The 21,526-nt window shown below is 37.0% G+C and overlaps 1 protein-coding gene across 2 annotated transcripts in view; it reads left to right on the top strand.

The window, feature by feature from the left end:
- Window positions 1–7,878: 7,878 nt before the first annotated feature.
- The window catches only part of GRID2 (glutamate ionotropic receptor delta type subunit 2), a 1,411,147-nt gene continuing 1,397,499 nt past the window's right edge, over window positions 7,879–21,526 (top strand). For both annotated transcript variants that reach the window (XM_068542054.1, XM_068542055.1), the window contains exon 1: window positions 7,879–7,966. In XM_068542054.1, the coding sequence (XP_068398155.1) occupies window positions 7,879–7,966 (88 nt within the window). The remainder of the gene's footprint in view (window positions 7,967–21,526) is intronic.

Consider the following 21,526-nt stretch of genomic DNA (forward strand, 5'->3'; position numbering starts at 1 on the left):
TGATAGTCATATTCACACTTGTATTCATAGAGGTTATTAAACAGGAGAGATAATTTTGCTCCCCCTTGCTCCCAGCAATAGCATGTCTCTGCTTTATATAGGCACAGGATTGTGACCCATAAAGACTTTCTTATCTGAACCTTAGTGGCAGACAATTTTGATTCTATCTCTTTCCCAGAAGCAGTGATCTTTTCTTGGTTTCTGATGTCAGAAAGCAGAGCTACTAACCCTTCTCCAGAAACTGATGAGTTTTGCTTCTACACAAGCACTGGATCTTTGCCTGGTCCCCATTACAATACAGTTTGTTGTCCCTTCCTCAGCAGCTTGAAGCATTTTTCTTCCTAATGAGGAGAGCCCAGGCAAGTGGACCATATTTTGAGACTGTTCCGTCTCCACTATGCCTGTAGAAGTTATGGGGTATTTCTGGTATCCTGCCCTGCTCTCATTCTTTCCAATGAGCCCCTATGCAGATCCATAGAAAAGAAGTTATGAGTGAGTGCACACCACCTTGTGTCTGATGCTCCCAGTTATTCTAAAGTTTTATGCTACCCCAAATTTACCCTTTAGGATTTTATGAAAATTTTTGTTGATTTCTTCTTACCTGCTACACCAAATTTTTCCTCTGTGCTCTGCCAAAGTGAAGCAGGTTTGTGTCCTGTCTCACGTTAGAGGTGCTTGCCACTCTTTGGAACTTAGTTTACTTTGTTGTCTCACCACCTCAGCTCTCTGATGGGTTCAAGGAAGGTTACATTTTTATAGATCATCCAATACTTTCTTATTGTTAGGATCAGAGCAATGTTTTCCTTTGGCTTTGTACATCCTAAGCAGAAATGGAAATCTATAAAACATTTGAAAAAGAAAACATGTTTATTGTTGAGTGGTATATTTTCCTTCATCATTAAAGTTCAAATTATGGCACAAGAAGTTCCTATTATAGCACAAAACAGAATCACTCCCCAGATATGATAAACCAGCCTACCAATCTGCAATCTAGCTAATATAACCATCCACAAACAGAGGAGGAAAAAAACAAACAAAATTATTTTTAGAAAATAGAAATGGATTGCAACAGTATAACAAAGAATGTTCATTCTGTGCATAAAAAGCGGGAAATTGGCAGTTATATAAGTTTGAAAGAGTCTCGGTTAAATAAAGGTTAATAATTTGTTACCTAGAAACCTCTTCATGTTTTTAATATCGATATGTTAATGTACACTCTAGATCTCTAAGAAGAAAAATCTATTTAGCATTTTGCAATCTTACACGGCCACTAAATCTCTCTCTCTCTTTTTTTTCCAGAACAAAGTATTCCATAGAGCACAATGTAGGAAATGCTGGTTCAGATATTTCTAACGCATAGGCATTAAAAATTTTTGTAAGATTGTTTCATTTTCACAACTTTGATGCTGTGTCTGATTCTTTATGGTTTAACTCCATCTTGATGAAATTTTTAAAAATGTGATAAAGCAGCATAGTGTAAAAACAAGAATGAAACAAAGTGTTGACAATATGACTAATTTTATATTAGCAAACTTCAGACAAATTCTGTAATATCTACTATAAAATTTAGTTTTATCCCCCCTGCATTCTCTTTAGTCATATAAAACATAAGTCAAGTTAAATTTGGGCAGAGATTCATGTTTGGGCTTCTGTTGCTGAGATAATTATTTATTGTCATCTTCCAAAGAACCCTTTCAAAACATCTTTCCTCTTTTCCACACCAAGAGATAACCCCTATCTGTGTTGTAAACAATGGGACTGATAAATAGATGAAATGATCTTATGAACAGACTACTTTGATACCTCAGTAATCTGTTTATTCTGCAATGAGTCAAGATGCTCTTGTCTTACGCTGCCTGAATTATATTCCACAATGTTAAAATTTTTCATTTTATCCTTTCATTCACTTATTAGTTAATTCATTTATTCATAATTAATTAAATATTTAGATTTGCCATCAATTTGCAGGGCCAACAAGGAATAAAGAATATATTGTATTTTAGTCTGTACTGATTATGTACTCTACCCACTAAGAAGTGAAATTAAATGTTTATAGAGTTTTATCACTACTTTGAAAACTACCGTAAAGCCAGTATGTGTGTGTGTAAATGACTGAATATTGACCAAACTTTTGTTTCTCTATTTAAATTTTTGCCCATGATATCTGCTATAAAATACAATCTATTTTAAGCTAAAATATATAGTTTATTATCTGCAGCATATTTCACAAACACACTTTGTATCTGAGCTACTTCTTTGCCTAGAGAAATATGTTTCAAAAGAAATAGTTAATTTCAGAATTAAAATGGTTAATCATGGGAAGATAATAAAATCTGATTTTTAAGGGTCAAATAATAATTGATTTATTATAGTTGACATCATGCATTTCTTTTTGCTTTTGACTTATTTGTTAGACATTTGTTTCAAATGGTATGCCACACCAGAAGGATCAATCATATAATTTATAGACAATTTCTATATTCCATGGCCAAGTGAAATTGCTTAACTCAAGATGTATAAAATATTATTTTTCTGTAGAAAAAGGAAATAGCAAAATAAGCCTCATTTTTAAAACTTTAATATTTATACCAAAAATTTGAATGATGTAATATTTCACAGTGTTCTAATTACCCCTTAACATAGGATTGAGTGGCATATTATTAAAGCTTGTTCTATTGACATTTAATTCCTAAGCAACTGATAAAATCAAAGAAGATGTGAATAAAGCAGATATAAGAGCATGATAATAGATACTTATTATTCCTGAAAGCTTTAGAAGAAATAAAACTTCAGAAAATCAAGTTACCTGAAAAAGGATCACTTAAAATATCAAGTTTACTTAAATATAGTAATTTGATTAATATGGGTTAATTATACTATGGTAAACTGTGAAGTATTGAGACATTTAAAAAAGTAAGCTGATTAAATCTACATCAAGCATGGCTGCCATCTGGTGGGGACAGGATATAATGTAGTGAGGGGCTAATCTCAGTAAAGTGCCCCTGTTGGGTTGCAAGTCGTCATTTGACCTCCATCTACCAATTGCTTGGTGTTTAATATTAATATTCCACTTAAAATTCCACATCAACATCCAGACCGAAGAGATAAGAGGTCTAAACTAAAAGAGGTCCACCAATATATATAACTGAATTCTTGCTACTAAAAGTTCAATATCATGGCTAATGTATGGACAGTGGAAAAGCTATGAAATTCAAAGTTTTGACTTGAATTAACTTTAATAATAGATGAGTCTGGTAAAGTGCTTATATTAAAAAAAAATCAATCAATCTAGTTGCAGAATTTGGTTGGAATTTATATCACATTGAGTTAGAAGAAAATATGACATTGCTCTGACAGGGCAGCTTTACAGATTTAGGAAAAGCTTTGAAAGGGAGGAAGGAATTAAGAGCTTAATGTTGAGGGAAGAAAGGAAGAAAGGAAGGAAGGAAGAAAGGGAGGGAGGAAGGAAGGGGTTATTGCCTATCACCAAGGATAAGATTTGCACTAGTGTTATGGGTATAACAGTTTGACAGAGTAGAATGTGATGAGTCAGTGCCAGGTTGACCTAAAAAAAAAAAAAAAGACATAGTATACCCAATGTGAATATGTTATATAGGAATATGCGTTATAATGATTAACTTGAAGCATATTTAAAAGTAAAAAAGATGTGTTTTCTAAGCTCAAGTCTTTCAACAAATTATCAGTACAACTTCTAGGACTCAATTTCCCATCCTTTTCTAGAAAACCAGGCATTGAATAACAGAGGCCGTAATTCCCATTGAGCTCTGAACGTTTTTGATCTACGAAGTATAAAAGTTGCCTTTTCAGCCTCTCAAACAAACAAATTCCTTTTTCACTTGTGCAAATGAACATGTCAATTATAATTTTACGGTTATAATTTTTTACTGCCTACATATATAGGTAGTCAGTTATTGCTCTTTTATAGTTTTGCTTTCATATTCATGCTAAAGTTATAAATATTTAGAATCTTTTGTGTGCCTATCTGTATTTATAATACTAATGATACAATTATAGCGCATTAGAAATAATGATCAAAATGCATTATATTCCATTTTTTTCTCTGCTAGCTATTCTTTTCAAGTTAACTTTTCTCCTAATTTTTAATTAGGCTATCTCATAAATTTACAGATTTTTATACTAAAACACAATAAATCTCTTGAGTCATTGAATATTATTGAAGAGTTCTTTAAACTTGACTAATGTGCATTGACTTACTGCTGTTACAACATCCTGTGAGCAGTTAATTTTTAAAGTTTAGACATTGGTATTAGTATTTTTTAAAAGTGAAAATGAAAAATTTATACATTCCAAGGATTTTCATTACATTGCTTTCTTCACACACAGTATATTGTAACAATTAAAGGAGACTGTAATTTAATTGCACGTCCCTTCAACAATGCAAATTAATATTCTTCCCAAATTATTTTTCCATAAAAAAATAATCATTATACTTTGCATCTTAAAGCTACTAAGATTATCTACCATTTCTTAAAATTATTGATGTTCACATCACAACTAATGGTTGAAGTGACAATCTTCACATAGGAAGAATAAATTCATAAATCATAGTTCACTTAAATTTTTATTCCAAAAATTAATCATTGGTTATAAAACTTTAGTGAACGAAAGCTGTTTTTTCCCCAAAATATGTTATAACGTCACAGAGTTTTGAATTTCAGTGCAGCAAGCTGTTTCTATATGATAATGCATGAATTACAGCTAAGTAGCCTTCATTAGACTAACAGATGTACTTCATTAAAAGCCTATATAAAAGTATAGCCAATGAATTTATTTTTTTTTTCTCCTGGAATGTAACGTCTAACTTACACATTAAAAGTCTAACTATTATATCACAATATACAATTTTCTAAAATAGAAAATATAGCTTACACAAAAATTTAAAATGTTTTTAAACTTATATTCCATACAAAAACCATTAATTATAACTCATTGGACATAGATATTATTTGGATAGAGGATATTGGAATAATGAAAATGTTTTGTTCATAATACACTAGAACAGATTTCCAAGAGAGAAGATAGTATGAATTGTCTAAATTTAGCTATCCCCAGCAATGACATTTATTAAGCAAGGACTGGGCTAGCTAACGTTCTGAAGTTCCTTCCCATTCTCTGATTCTAAGATATTAGTGTTCTTTCCATGTTAATGGTTACTTCACAAGTTTTTTCTTGATTGAGCATATAGTGACTCATCAATTTTTAAAATACCCTTGTGAATAATATAATAGAAGCAAGCTATGGGGGAGATAAATCTGTTTTTTTCAAAGACTTCATTATCTGTAACAACAAAATATGATCCAGGAAATCGCCACAGAACCCTTGAAGAAGTAAAATGATACCAACAACATCAATAAAATCAATATTGAATCAACGTGTACTAATGGAAAAAAAATAAAGGAATGATGAAAATTGAGAGGAATTAATCAGTGATGGCTTTTTGGAAGCACGGATTTATGCCAAATTCAGACGGAAGTGATGAATTAATTTCAAGTCAACCAAGGGGCTCTATGTAAAATGATGCAGTGAATAAAATATGAATAAGCTATGGTCCTCACCCTCAAGGCATCAGTGGTCTAGTTCAGAAGTCGTCCTGTCTGACTCTAAATCAAAGGTAGAGTGCGCTATGAGAACACAGAAGGAAGATGGATTTATTCCATATGATTCCATATTAAAGGATTGGATATGACATCATGGGAAAAATGTGAACTCAGCCTTGAAGTGCCTGAGGAGAGTGGTTGGGAGGATGAATAGATGCCTTCCAACAGGATTATTAGCCTAAGTAACAATATGGCAGCACAGCATTTTCTAGAATGTTCAGGGAAAAAATACACAAGGTGAATGAAAGAAGCCATTTCACAGAAGTGATATACAATTATGTTTGGAGAAATAATAGCCTAATTCACCAGACTAGAGAGAAGGGCTCAAGTGAGAGTGTAAGAAGAAAAGAGGTGTGCCATATTTGGAGATGAGGGAGGGCTCTGAAAGGTTGAGGAGTTTGACATCCATACATGCCACGCGGCAACATTCCCCAAAGATTCCAATTATAATTGAAATAATATTGGGCCCATGTATACCTGGCCTCCACTACTCACTTGGTTGTGTTAACAAATCTCCATTCTGAAATGAGGCCAGACTGGATGTAAGTTAACCATGAGAAGAAAGGAAGTCACAATCCTAAGGATTTTCTTTTCAGGAGTATGCTTGCAGAAAATCCTTTCATTCTGGTATTGGGAGGCTGTCATTCAGTACTTTCTCAGCTCTTTCCATGGAGAAGCAACCAACTTCCTCATTCTGCATTTATATACACAGGTCTGTGGACAAGCTAGTCAATGTAATGTTTTTATCAAATGTTTCACTGAAGCATGCATTTCTGTTTCATTTAATTATTACATGTTTAAAATTTCAAGATCTTCTTTATCCTTGCTCTCTCCTGATTACCTAAAAAATACACTGGAGACAGAAAAAAAAAATCACTGTATAAAAGGTAATTAGCACGTCCTCTCCTTTTTATAACTTTATAATTGAAATCTCATTAAAAGCTTTTTAGGTCTCTTTTTCCCTTAGTGACCAGGTGTCCCTAATTTGTTCTTAAGCAATGTGACTAATTCCAGGCAAAGACTAGAAAAAGTCTGATACCTGTTGGAGAATAGCAATAGCAAGGTTTAATAATTGGGGTGGCTTTTTTAGGTTGCCTTTAACCTCGTTAAAAAAAAAAAAAAAGGCGTCAACGTCTTTTCTCTTAGAGTCCTGCCTTTTTCTCAGTCCCGGTTGAAGATTCCAAGGGAAATGAGAGCACTGTTTTGTTTCTCCCTTGTATTGCAGATAGGGGGAGGAGGTGGTTATTAGAGAGAAGCTCTTCCTCTCTCGGTTTCCCCCTGTCTCCGCCTGACAGCACCGCTCTCTCGCGGGCTCGCTCGTTCTCCTAGGTGATCCATTTCTAGGCAACGTGGGTCTAGTGCTGAAGCTGCCAGGCTCGCTCCTTGCTCGCTTCCTGCATCCCGCCAGGCGAATCGCTCCAAAAGCATCCTGCGGCCCGCGGCGGCTTCCCTCCTCCGGCCCAGCCCCGCAGCTCGCGCCCGGCGCAACTCCCCCGCCACCGCGCCCGAGCGAACCGGCTCCCCGGGCCCGCCTTGACGAACTCCGCTCCCGCCTCGCGCAGAAGGGGAATTTTCTCTGCATTACTATCTGCATTACCTTGAAGTTCACTTTTACCACCCCTTTTGGAGAGGGCTTTCTCCCCTCCCTGCTGGAATCTGGCTGTTCCGCTCGGAATCTCCTTATCTTTCCTTTCCACTTAGATTTTATTTTGGCAGCGAAGACAAGTGATTCTCTGCGGGCCGTTGGGGCGGGGGGGGAGGGGGGCTTTTTCGCTGGGGGGAGGGGGAGGGGAACATCCGGCGTGAGCGGGGAGGAGGGGGGGTGGTGTGTTGGAAGTTGCGGCGGAGCTGGGACCGGAGACCCACGGCCCCGGCGCACGGATGGGGCTGGTCTGAGCTCCAGCCGCTCCCCCTGCCCGAGAGCAGCGAGGCTGGATACATTTTTAAAAAGCCAAACTGCAAACAACTCTGGCGATGCCAAAATTCCCCTCCAAGTGACACGGCTTTCCTAAGGAGGTTTCCTCAGGCTGGGCTCTTTCTCTCATTCGCCCTGCCTTCCTCAGCGACGATTATAAAAGCTTTGGTCTGGTAACAGGAATTGAGGGGGTCAAAAAGAAAAAAGAAAAAAAGAAAAAGCTGTGCTAAACTATCGTGACCTCAAACTCTTTGGACTTTTTTTTTTTTTTTTTAATATTGAAAGAAAATCCATCCTCAAAGACAACAATCAGCACAGGCGGAGATGGAAGTTTTCCCCTTGCTCTTGGTTTTGTGCTTCTGGTGGTCTCGAACCTGGGACTCGGCGAGTGCGGATTCGATCATTCACATCGGTAAGAAAGGGCTGGCGCTGCCCGTGGGTACTTTTTACCGTTTCGGCTCGCAGATGTTTCCCCTTTGCTTCCCCCTCTCCGCCCTCTGTGTGGCTCGTTGCCGCTGGCTTGGGTTTCTTGCCCCTTCCCGCTACCTTCCCTCACACTTGGGCAGCTTTCTGAAAGGATGCGGATGCCCGAACCTTGCCTGGTGCTGTTGTTTCGCGGTGAATCGGGGAGTGTGGGCTGGATGCCTGGGGCTCTCGAATCTACCTCAGCGGGCGTGCGTGCCGGGGAGCGCGGGGGGCTTCTGGTGTGTGAGGAAAAGAAGTTTCATCGACTCTACCTTCCATGTTCTTTCCCGGATGTACATTTGCTCCATTAAAAAAAAAAAAAAAAAAGTACCTTTTGGGTGAACTGAGGTGTCACCTGTGAGGCGAAAAGGGCTGGGGTGCGAGGTGGGGGTGGGGGAGAGCGCCCTTCGGATCGCACAGGTGGTTTTGCAACGTGAGCGGGCCGCGCTCGCCGCAGCGCGTGCGACGGTGGCGGGCTGCTGGCTGCTGGCTGAGCCCTCAGCCTCCGTCTCCGATTCCTGTCCTCTCGGCTGCGCGGTGCTCGCGACTGGGAGCCGCGCACCTCGCTGCCTCGCTCGCGCTCCCCGGGTCTGGCGCGGCGGCGAGACTGGCCCCGGGCGCTCGAGAAACGCGGAAGCACATGCGCGCGCGCCGCCCTCGTGGGCTGCCTGGCGAACAGCCGCGTCGCCTCGCCTCGCCTCGCCCCTCCTCGCCGTCAACTCTGAGGTGCAGCGCCAGGCCGAGAGCAAAGGCGCTCGGGCTACGGGCGGCCTGAGTCCGGGAAGGACGCCGAGCCGCCTTGGAGGTGCTCGTGGCCCTACCTATTGGCACCCAGACGGCCCGGGTCTGGCCGCGGCGGGCGCGGGCGCGGGCTGCACGTCATTATCATGCACAGCGCTCGCGGCTTCAGGCTCCAACTCTTCTCACTTGCTAATCCGTGAGAGCTGAACCGAGACCGGCTCTTGCAGCCTTTTCTGCGTTAATGCGACGATTTCCTTTTCGGAAATTCGCGTCCGCGGGCCAGCGGGGTTCAGTTACTGCGCTGAGGAGAGGCCCCTCTGGGGGAATTTTTCCGGGCGCAGGACTTTTATGTGTCCACACGGCTTGATGCCCTGCAAATTGAGGCGACAGATGGGTCGCAGCATCTCCCCTTTCCGCCCCCTGCCCCTCCCCCGCGCAACACACACACACACACACACACACACACACTCTCACACTCACACGTCCTGCAAGGGGAACCTGCTGCAGGTGGAGGTTGTGCCTTTGTGCCTGCCTGAGCTAAAGGCTTGTGTCTGGTGTGCGAGTCCACAGCGGCCAGCCCCTCAGCTCCAGGGGGCTCCCTCCCTTGGTCTCAGAGGCTGTCTTTGTAAACACGTCTGCCATTCTCTATCATTTCTATCAATAGAACCGTATATATCTCTGTGCAAGGGGTGATGAGGTCAGGATTCAGAAAACCTTGCACTTAACGCGTTTAGTGAATTAAGCACTAGATAGCTTGTCTGCTAGGTCACGTTTTGCCTGGGGTAACAGTGTCTGTGGGTTCAGAACTTTTCAGGGAGAAATTGTCTCGTGGAGGGTCTCGGTAATGTTCTGATAGAGTTCAGAAATGACGTGTGCTCCTCTTAAAGAAATGACGTACATTTATGTCCAGTTGTAAACGACCGGAGCAGGAATGCAGATATATATTACCGTGGTACCTTTATATTCATGTTATGGTGAGGGGTTTCTGGCTTACGCTTATCATCGCTCAGGAGGGAGGCTTGTGGATAAATGCTTATTTTATTGCTTATTCTGTGGTCTAAACGATAAATACATTATTTGCAAACACCTACAGCTCTTGCTGTCCTCTACTAGATGAATACTATTTTGCAATGCAGTCTGGGCATTTGTTTCAAAATAGAACACAACTGTTGTATTTTTTTCTTTGGCATTCTGTTGTCTGTCAGTGTGACACAGCTTACTTATTTATAACCAGATCCCCCCAAAAAAGTTACTGTGTACAAATTACAGATTTCTTTAGAAAGCTGATTGTATGCATTAAATGTATATACTACTGAAAGAGTTACTTCTCAGACAATTAATTTGACTTGACTGCAATTAGTACATTAGACAAGAGCATTAACTTCTTTTATAGACTACCTAATATTGCCATGAAGCTAGCACATTGATGGTTGTTTCAAATGCTTCGTATCTTTTATAATATACTGAAAAATGTAACCTCCTAAATTAAATTAAAAAAAAATGACCAAGTCTAATTTATGTGCACTTCAGAGGTTAAAAGCCCCTTTCCCTTCCATCCCCACCCTGGCCAAAGTATAATAAATTCAAAACCAAATGCCCGTATTAAAATTTTAAAGTACCAGTTAATATTCATTGGATCAGTTTACTTACTTGGTTGAATAGGAAAAGAGAATTAATTATCTTTAGGAGGTGATAGTCTTCATTTAAGTATCTAATGTGACAAGTATGCTTATGGCGAATGTATTATTTCAGGACTAAAGGGATGAAAGTGATGACACTGGAGGGAAAGTGAATATTTCAACTCTATAGATATAAGGAGATAAGCGGAAATGAAAGATTTTCACAGCCTCATGTGATGTGTTCAGGTAGACAGTAGCTGCCATATGTAGTTCAGGCGAGCTGGAAAGATGAAAAGACACTGCTCTAATAGGTTCTTTAAACATCGAATCTTTTTGGTATTGAACCAAATTATATGTTTGAAAACTTTGTCCATTCTTTTCTTTCTCTTTGTTTTTATTTCATGCAGGTAGTTTTAATAAAGTCAATTACATATTTTAAACTCTAATATGTTTTTTTTTTTTGAGCACATTAGTTCACCACAATGATGGTTAAACTCTAATGACTGAAATGGAAATGTATTAATTTCAGTCAAAAATGCACTACTTTGAATTTCTGTTAAATCATATTTTAAAGATACTTGATAATTACATATTCTTGTTTAATACACATGCACATGCAATACACACACTAGTTAGAAATGAATCACCTCAATTGTGATCTTCTTTGCCCCCCCCTCACCAAGTAAAGGTCTTTTGACATATAAAAACTGTGCAATTTTGAATTATGCTTCTACTTTGAGCCTGTGCATTGATTAATTTCATCAGACCCCCATTACTTGATTGCTTAGAAGTTTCCTAATGATCTGCATGCTGTAGGAAGAACCAGAAAGTCGTGAGTGGAATGGTAATGATATTGTGTTTCATGAGGCTATTCAAAAGTCACTCTGATTTATGTAGCTCGAAAGCTCCAAAGTCTTTGAGATTAGCCACGCTGACTGCTATTTTCTTCATACATCAGTCGTCCCACACTCTTTACTCCCTCAACACAACGGGAGTTTAGAGCACTGCTTTAATTAAGCAGGGATTAGGTGGCATTTCCAGTCAACTGCACAGTTTGTGTTTTGCTTCATATCTAATACGGAGGATCTCATGTTTTAACAGTTTCATGTGTGCTCATTTCTATATCTGGTACCTGTACCTGTACCAGCTCATTGAAATGAGCTATCCTCAGTTATACATCTCTGCAAGGGAACACTCAAGTGTACTTATTCATATATTATAAAAATCACTAGCATGTTTTTATTGTTACCAGTCATAGTAAAATACCTTATGCCAACAGGAAATAGAAATGAAGCCCTTATTCATGTTTTTCTCATAAGCAAATGATACTTTGTTCTCTGAGATCATAAACTATGACATGTTTGAGAAGCCTAAGACAATTCACAGAATATTTTCATTATGAGAAAGTTTAAAGTACAAAATTGGTGGGTGAATAAGATGTGTCACCACATTGTAAACAATAATAGATGGCAAATTTAAAGCATTAGTTTTCATTACTGGCGCACTGAGGACTATTTTATCAAATACAGAATGTAGAAGGATTTCTAGAAGTTGTACTGTGTCTTCTGTCAAATTGTTTCTTTTTCAACTCTTTACATGATTTGCATTGGTTAATGATAGCCTTCAGGAGTCATCAAGGACCCTGCACTGTGTGGGATATCTCAATGATTTAAGTTATCCTTTTATTATTTACAGTAGTTGTTTGCTCCCTAAGTTATGGATAACATATAGTGTAAACTTCTAGAAAGTATTAAGAAGTAGCTTCTGAATTTAAAATGAGGGTATACTTTATGAGGTATGTTTTTCTGTATCAATAATACAGTTATTTGAAGTGCAATTCAGATGTGCATTAAGTTAGACAATGTTATTAATCAACAATATCCACTATGACATGACTAATAAGCCATTAAACTGAGGAACTTTGCTTTCTACTCCAAGTGAAATGTACATCCAGTAAATACCTCCTATAAATTCTAATTCAAATATGAATAAAAATCAAGGTCATTAACTTTCAACTTACCCAGCAATAGAAACCAGTTGAGGTTGTTATGAGTAATGGGAGATGTGTTATATTTAATTCTAATCTCCAAGGCTAAGTTTATCATGCTGTAATTTTATCTCAAAGAGATATTATAATTTTAAAACCACACTTTTAATCCAAAAGGTTAGTATCCCTTCACCTGCATATATTATTTTAGTATTAAAAAGTAAAGTATTTGGCACTGCTATTGGATTTTCATGATATTTCAGATAATAACATATTGGTGAGTAGCAATACTTAGTTTGACTAAAAATATAATGTTTATTAGAAAATACATTTGTGGCCTATAAAGAGAGCTTTGCCATTAGGTGTCACTGCATTCTGAGCTGTTCCTTTGTAGTCCTACTTGAAAATCCCCTGAACTACTTTTTTTAATTCTCAGAAAAAAACAATGCCATTTAATGAGGATTGTGACACTCTAAGATTCAGATGGTTTTTATTTTCAAACCAGAAAAAGAAATATTATCCCTGTGGGAGATTGGGATTGACATATATACACTAATATTTATAAAATAGATAATAAGAACCTGCTGTATAAAAAAAAATTCAAAAAATAACAACAACAAAAGAAATATTATCCCTGACTCTTGTAAGAATTTAATTCTAGGGCATATCAACACTCTGTGTTCTCTAGATAGATTGCTAGATCTAGTGATGTAAATTTTTCACAAATTTAAAGTACAACAGAAATATACTCTTAAGCTAATACTATCTGTGGAAAAATCTAAGACGCCAAATAGTATTCAGATATGCTTAATAATGCTGGTGTAAACAGACATTAGTAACTGCTTACCTATGGAATATTTAGGGTCCCAAACTGATTGATGTTTGTAACATGAAACACACATACACAGAGCTATGAAAAAAATACATGGGCACAAATATAAATATATTTTAAAAATGTCAACCACTGACTTTTGTGAAGGATCATATATGTTTTCAGATAATTTTAGCCTGGAAAATATTAAGTTTCATGTATTAATTAATTTCCTCCACACACATACTACTACCACCACCACCACTACCACCAGTGCCATCGGATTTGTGTAGTAATATAAAACCAGTGTCTTTTATCAAGTAGTAATTTTCCTGTTTATTTAATTTGTTTAAGAGGCAAGATCTTCCTTCTAGCATATCCTATTATAAGACTAATGGAGGATGAAACTTAGGTCACCTTTAATCTGATACATCAGTTTTTACATTGGCAAAGCCACAAAATTAGAGAATGGAATACTAGGTTAAATGAATGAACTGGTTATCATGTTATGGTAGACCTTGCCCTGTTTCAGTATTAATTAATAAACTCGTTGGAATAATGTACTATTAAAAATTCAGAGTAAAATTAAGTGATCAGATGGATGTCAAATGGGCAAGGGGAAACGTACTAACGTAATTCTGGGATTGGTTGTTAAGAGGACATCTGTGGATTTAGGTCATTTAAATTGGTGAATTTTAGCATTTGGATGTGGACACGAATTTCAGATGAATGTGAAAAATTGGAGATGTAAGTCTTAGTAAAAATGTTCTGGATTAGAATTTAGAGGGTTTGGGGCTAACTACCAATTTTATAGATAGCTAACTGAGCAATATTGGGAAGTTACTTATTTTCTTTAGTCTTCATTTTTATCAACCCTAAAACAAGACTTAGACTAATGTTCATTTAAGCTCTACAATTATATGACCTAAAATGAAGACAAATTCCTGTGTTTGAGGAATTGGGAGAAGAGATACAGTCAAGTGTGGTTCATATAGCTATTTTTAATAGTTAGGTTTAGAGTGAATTAAAAAAAAATACAAGGGGAAATAAATGGAGCATAAAACCTTAATCATTCAAATTAAGGATCCCTTAGAATGAAGATTTTCTGGTATGAACAAGAATTAATACATAATATATTTGTTCATCAGCTATTCTAGATAACTTCAGCATCAGAAGAGAGAGCTGGGTTTGTTCTTTGTTTTACATTTTGTGTTTGTTTTCTCTAGCGTTAATACTAAGATGTTACATACAGTGCTAGTGTATCCCACAATACTAGTGTACATTAAGGCTGACTGGAGGAATGAGTAGTCTTATGTTCTAACCAGCATGGACTACAGGAGCCTTTAGAATTTACCAACTCCAAGCACACCAGCAATATTAGCATACGTTTGGCACCACTCAAAAATGTAGCATATAAAAGAAATAGCCAGTGTTTCTTCAGTGTTCTTCAGGCATTCCGGCTTTTACCCTGCTGTTGTTCACCAGGTGGTTATCAAATGTGAAGCTGAGGCTGGGATGACCCACTGAAAAGCTTTCTTGAGTGAATAGAGGGAAGCCTAGAGGCAAGCACAAGAAACTAAGTACCAAAAGGCCTCCCTGTGTATGTTAAAAATTTTTAAATCACTCTGTAGTCAAGGTCCTTATTAACAGATATATTTATACATGAAAAAAGATCAAGTTATTAATTTTATTAAAACAAGTTCTTAAACTTTCTTCTTCATCCCCAAATAATTCAAAGTAATGTTTTTAAAATAAATAATTTCACTTCATTGCTCTGAGTGCTTGATTTTTCCCAACTAATCTTAAAAAGATGTTTGCTTCATTATCAAAATCATAATTCTAGAAGCTAGTTACCCTGAAACCACAGGGTAAGGTAGGCATTATTAACAATATGTAGTATGTGTGCTCAGTGGGAGAATATTCTATCATTCAACAGACATTTATTCTGAACCTACTCTCTATGAACTACTGTTTTTAGGTCCTGGAATTCAAATGTCGAACAAGTAACCTATGTCCTTGTATTTAAGGCATTACATTCTCATGGGGGTGGCAACCAGATAAAGAAGAAAATACAAGTTGTAATGTCAGTTACTGATAAATGCTATGAAGAAGAATGAAGGAATGGCACCCTATTTCGAGTAGGGTCATCTACTAAGACCTTCTGAGGAGATGATCATTGGAGCAGAGACTTGATTCAAATAAAAAGGAAATTAGCCATGTGGATATCTGATGAAAAAGGAGTTCAGCCAGAGGGCATAGCAAAGGCAATGGCCATGAGACAAGACACTAAAGAATCTACTTAATTCATTTAAGGAACATCTTAAGAGTCAGTGTGGGGCAAGTGTGGAGTTTAGTGACCAAAGCAGGAAGTAGAAGGAAATAAGGTCTGAGAGGCAGCTAAGGAAGATCCTATAGTGGCTTATAGGTCATGGTATGGTATTTAATCTAGGTATGTACGATGCCCACTGGAGGATTGAGATCAAACACAATACGTAATGCTTTGTGTTTTAGAAAGATAACCTTCTCTGCTTGGGTGGAATGATTGGAGTAGAAATATGAAGATCAGTTTGATAGTAGTGAATTGGACTATTCCAATAGTTGGTAGCTGAACTAGTTGTAAGATTGTGGATGTATTTTGAAGATAAACAGGATTTTCCGATGGAATGTTCTGCTGGGAGAAATCCAGAGGAAGTAATGAAGCTTCCAAGGTATTTTACCTAAGCAAGTGGGTGACTAAAATTGGGAACGTGGGACAGTGATCAAGTTTTAGATAAAAGTCAACATTTGCATTTATTACACTTGATATTCTTATTAGGCATCAAATTTGAGAATTTAAGCTGGCAATTGATTACATTAGTCTGGAATTTTGGGAGGAGTTAGGAATTCAAGCTTTGCATTTAGAATTCATCATTACAGACATGATCTTTAAAGCAATGAGAGGGGATAGCACACTTAAGGAATAACCGTGCAAAGAGAAGAGGTCCAAGACTATATACCACAGGCATCGCAAAATGTAGATGTCAGGGAGACGGAGAGGATCCAGGAGAAGAGAAAGATGCGTGGCCTATGAGTTAGAAAGAAAGCTAGGACTGTGTGGTGTTCTGGAAGCCAAGTGAGGAAAATATTTCAAGGGGGAAATCAGACGCCCTATCAAATTATATGGATGAAAATTGACACTTGACTACTGGGTTTAGAAATGTTGAGGACAAAAATGACTTTGACAGAATTGCTTTCAGTAGCCTGAAGGGACAAAATGCAGGTTGGCAAGGAATCGAAGATTTAATGGGGCTTGAGGAACTCTATGAGTTTTGCTTTAAGGGAGAAATGGGTATGGTGGGGTGGGAATATGAGGTAAAGGGAGGGTTTTGTTTTTAATGGTGGGAGTTGGGATATATAGTAATTTTTTAAAGGTTCAATCATAAGAAAATTTTCAATAAGAGGATTCAAAATAAAATGTTCTCTTTTATTCAAACCTATTTGATTCCTGAGTTTGGATGGCAACTGTTCAAATAGAACTGTGTTTTTGTTTTTGTTTTTTTGGTGGTTCTTGATGTTTTTGTTTTGTTTTGTAATCTCCGGTCAAATGATACTGGGCCAATGCCAGTAGAATTAGCCAAAGAAGCTTATATGTCCTCTCTGAAACAGACTCTGTTAGTTGTTCTGCAGTTTTGTTTCATTTAGTTTCCCAGATTAGCACTCAAATTTAGGTAAAATTTTCTTACCTGAAATTATGAGTGGATTATATCTTATGGAGTAGTGATATACCATTACAGATAGAATCAACATTTAGTCTTTTAGTAATGTGCTAATTTTAGGAACACACATTATTCCTATGTAAATGCCATTAAAATGGCATAGAATTATCTTGTTACAATAGACACATTTGTATTGAATATAGGTTTCCTCTAATTAAATTCTATTATGCGTTTAATTTACTTAAAAAATCATTTTGGAACAATTAAAAGAGTATAGTTTTTCACAAGGCAGTATATATTGCCACATAGAAATTAAATAGATGAAATAAATTCATGTGATACTAATTTTCAGTAACACATTTAAATATTTCCTTTTATGGAACTTTCACTTCTATTTGTGCTATACCATAGCTGACAGATCTTTAGACATAGGTGAAAAAGAGGAAAAAAAATGTTCCACATTTTCTAACCTCAGAATTCAGCCTTCTGACAATGAATCTCAGTTCTTTTATTGGTCTCCTATTAATACACTGTTACGTATTGATTTTGCAGCTAAAATAATAATATTTGTATTAAAATAAGAATGCCAATAACAGATGAATTATATTTTTCTGTGTTCTTTGTCATTTCCAGTACTATCTCCTCCATAAAAAACATTTTGTCTCATGAAAACAATGTAATATGAATATCACATGGTTGTTTCTGCCTGGTTACATCTATTAATTGATGTATAAACATAGAATACATTAACAGTGAGGGGATAGGAGTCCTGTGGTTTGGGCACAGCAATGAGTGATAAAGAAGGCGTGCTGTGTTATGGCTGGAGCTGAAGAATATAATTAATGAAGTATATAACATTAAAAGATATTTTAAACTTGCTACTTCATAACTTCCTGGGTGGTGAAATACAACTGTTTGAAGGAAATGCTTAGCTGATTTAAATCTAAATTTAAGTTGGAACGGGCCACTAAAATTGGTGAAGTGCTTAGTATACTTAACCTTGATATCATTAAAATGACAGGCCCCACGAGGAGCACATTTTAGATAGGCTTATTATCTTAAAAACTGAAGGCTAGGTAATACCTTTGGAGCTAAACTGGGACAAGAGAGTCAGGTCTGTTGTTCTGTTGCATGTAGTTCATGGTGAATTAAAATCTGGAAGACTGATTCTTCCTTCTATAATTTCTGCAATCTGACAACAGATAAAATTGTGTTAGAGGTGCACTGGCAATTACTATCATGCCCTTCAGTCCATATTTCTTCTTTGCTGCTTCTTTGAATGGTGATAACAGGAAACTAGTCAATTTTCTTTTTAGAAATACCAGCAACTCTCAGCATAGCCCAGAGGAGGCATGCCCTTTATGAAAACCATTATAAATTTCTTCTTAACAAAATTGTTAAAAAAAAAAATTTAACTCCTCATTAGTGTGGGAGGTGGCTCATGCAGACTTGAGAGGGATTACTCTTCAGTTTCCTGGTGGTGTAGTCATGGTGGGTTTTGTACATTTTTTATAATTCATTATTTTCAAACTGAGAAATCATGATCTACATCCTCATATTCTATTTGCAGAAAAAAATATTTTTAAGGTTACGTGAAAACCATGTGAATTTTTTTTGATTCAGTGCTTACTATATGTGCACAGTTCAATATGTATTCATATAAGACATGTTTCCCATCCTTTAAGAATTTTTAAGTATATCTGCTGTCTGAGATAATATTGTACATTAGGAAGCTGAAAGTAGAGCAATTTAGGACTCATAGTTGGGTGACTGTGGTCTATTATGGCACTGGAGTATGTGATAATTCAATAAATGCCACCTTTATGGTGCCCTTAAGGGTGCCATAAAGCAAACATATATTTCAGAAAAAAGATTATAATTGGGATAAGGAGATTACCACTTGCAGAAGGTCTTGATTTATAACAGAAAACTCTTTACTCAGCTTCCTGATGATTAATCATTAACCTTGTTTTGCCTATAGGCTACAAAGTCGATACAGTCATGCCATAGTCAGAGCTAAGGGAACGTCTCTGCCGTTTACCTCTTTTCCTCTTTTTTTTTTTTCTTTCCTATGGATGTCAGTAGTTACGCTATTAGGTCAAGTAAAAAGAGGAGATGGCTTTAAGGTCCAGTTATCTTGTAATTAATAAAACTAATGAGATCCTTTCTAGATTTACTGCCACGTATCAGATCTTTCCATTAAACTTGGTTTCTTGGGTATGGAGAAATTAAATTACATTTAATTTTTTTCTCTTAGTTTTGAAGTTATAAGTATACTATTATCTCATATTACTAATTTGTACTTTCTTCTAGATGTATAAAACATCAATGAAAATGATAGTTTTATACTGTAGCAGACAAAAGAAGAAAATTGCCTCACAGAAAAAGTAAAATTAGTTAACTTTACAAATGGAATAAGTATTGTTGGGAAAACATATTTATGCCAACTTTTAATTATGTAGGTGTAATTAAGAATAGGACAAACATTGGAAATTGAAAATAACAGATAGTTCGAAAAGTAACTGTCCAATACTTCTTTTTCTCCACAAGAGTTCTTGTTGTGGTTGATAAGTGGTTAATAAATAGCAAAACTGGCTGCTCTGATTCTTTCCTTTTATTTTTCCTGTCCATCCTTCAGTGGCAATGCTAATGAGCAGTGAAATGGCCAAAAGCAAGGAAGGAGCAAAGGGTTTTAGATAATCCATAAACCGGAAAATCAGTCCCTGAATGCTCATCTGCACAGGCTTGCTGAGAAGAAGTTTCATTTTCTCAAAATACTGCCCAGAGTCTAAAGCTAGAACTTGCTTTTGGCTGCTGAGATTATAAGAGGAGTGAAGCTTCCAGGCCACCAAAGAAGAATACTCTGAATGACAGTCTGGGAGCAGGATGAAGACTATTATTATTGGGAAAAGAGTGCCCTTTAGGGCTATTGCTGCTGATAGCCAGGACCCCTGTGATTAGCTCAGTTCCAAGGGTCATGCCTATGGTGATTTTTTTTTTTTTTAAGACAATATGGATTTCATTCAGCTATACTTCTTAAATGCTTTAGGTAATTTTGTAAGAACGGTTGGATTGACATTCGTATCAATATAAATTGTGTACTGAGCATTTATATTGTATGTTCCCAGTTGGTTTCTAGCTGATGCTATGTTATAGGCCACAAGGAAGAATTTGAATATTGTGCTTTTAAAAAGAAACTGTGAAGCACATGGCTATACATAGATAGTGTTCATTAATATATATAAGACACTTTTCAGTTTGAGTGGAAAAAAAAGGTGGACTGTATAAGTTATCCTACCTTATACATTGGCCCTCATAGAAAAATGAAGTTTGTTCACCACTGTCACGAGGAAGCAGTACCTGACTGGAAAACACTGCTGCCAAAACCGTGGAGTTGTAGTCTGGCAAAAGAGGGAAATGGTAAGCAATTCTATTTAGAAGAAACATTGTAACAGTGGAGGCTATGGCAACAGAGGAGGTTAGAAGTTAGAAAAATCCCTATGAGCTGCATGGGAATTCTGTAAATAATTTAGGCTAAGAGATGCCCAGCCTTGTGTTACACGCTCTTTATAGCGGCTGTGTCCTAGGTGGAGAGTGGAGAAGACCTTGGCAGTACTCCAGCTGTGTTTTGGTGCAGGGCTGTGCCCAGCAACTGCAAATGGGAATGGAGAGGAAAATTTGCTTAGAGGGGAGACCCAGGAGTTTGCCTCTGTCAACTCGGTCATTCTTTAGAAGTGGGAGTAAAAGAAGAAAGTCTAACATCATTCTCGAGTACTATCTTAAGTGACTGAGTAGAGGCGCATGCTGTTCACCAACATAGGAGACTGAGAGAGATGAGAGAAGCTGAGTTTGGATTGAACTCAAAATTATTTTGGCATGATAGTGAGGTGTTATATCCCAGACAGCCGCTTCCCAATCCCCACCCCGCTTCCTGCCTCAGATGGAGAATAAAAAAGTCATTCTCCATAGTGCTATCAATGCTGTTTTGATCTAAAAACGATAACAGTGTTTTTCTGGTCATTCTTTTTTAACTTTTCCCTCAATCCAATGCTCATAGTATCATTTCCTATTTAAAATGTGAATCATATAAAATATTTTTCAGCTACTTATATTCAGGAAATAGTAGTTCTGCAAGGGCCTTATGATTTTTAGTTTCTGTGTGTGCTTGTTTAACAGTACAGAATTGTTACTTCAATATTATTACTGACTTTTAAAAGTATATATCTGTATTCTCATTTCTTAATATGACCATACATATTTTTAATCAGGGTCTGGGACTAATATTAAGGGACTAGTGCTGTTAATTTATTTGATATCCATTTCCAATCAAAACAACTTTAAAATGGAGTGATCTTTGACAAAATTGTAGGTTATCAAAGGTAAAATAAAAATATGATAATTTTAATTTCTTGTGCATGATTGCTTTTCTAGTGAATATTGCAAGTAGAATCCCCTTATGTAAATTAATAGAATTACATGGAAGAGTAAAAATATTTCCATAAAATTGTTTATTCTTTAGTTACACATTATCTGCAAACATAATTAGCTGAAGGGAAGGAAAATTGTCCTCCTAGGATGGTGAAGCAAAGCTGAAATGGGACTAAGCCTGAAATGGGACTAAAGGGATCTCGTTGGGACTTCAGGCCTTGTTTTT

This window comes from Eschrichtius robustus, chromosome 4, assembly GCF_028021215.1.
Source record: "Eschrichtius robustus isolate mEscRob2 chromosome 4, mEscRob2.pri, whole genome shotgun sequence".
Taxonomy (NCBI): domain Eukaryota; kingdom Metazoa; phylum Chordata; class Mammalia; order Artiodactyla; family Eschrichtiidae; genus Eschrichtius; species Eschrichtius robustus.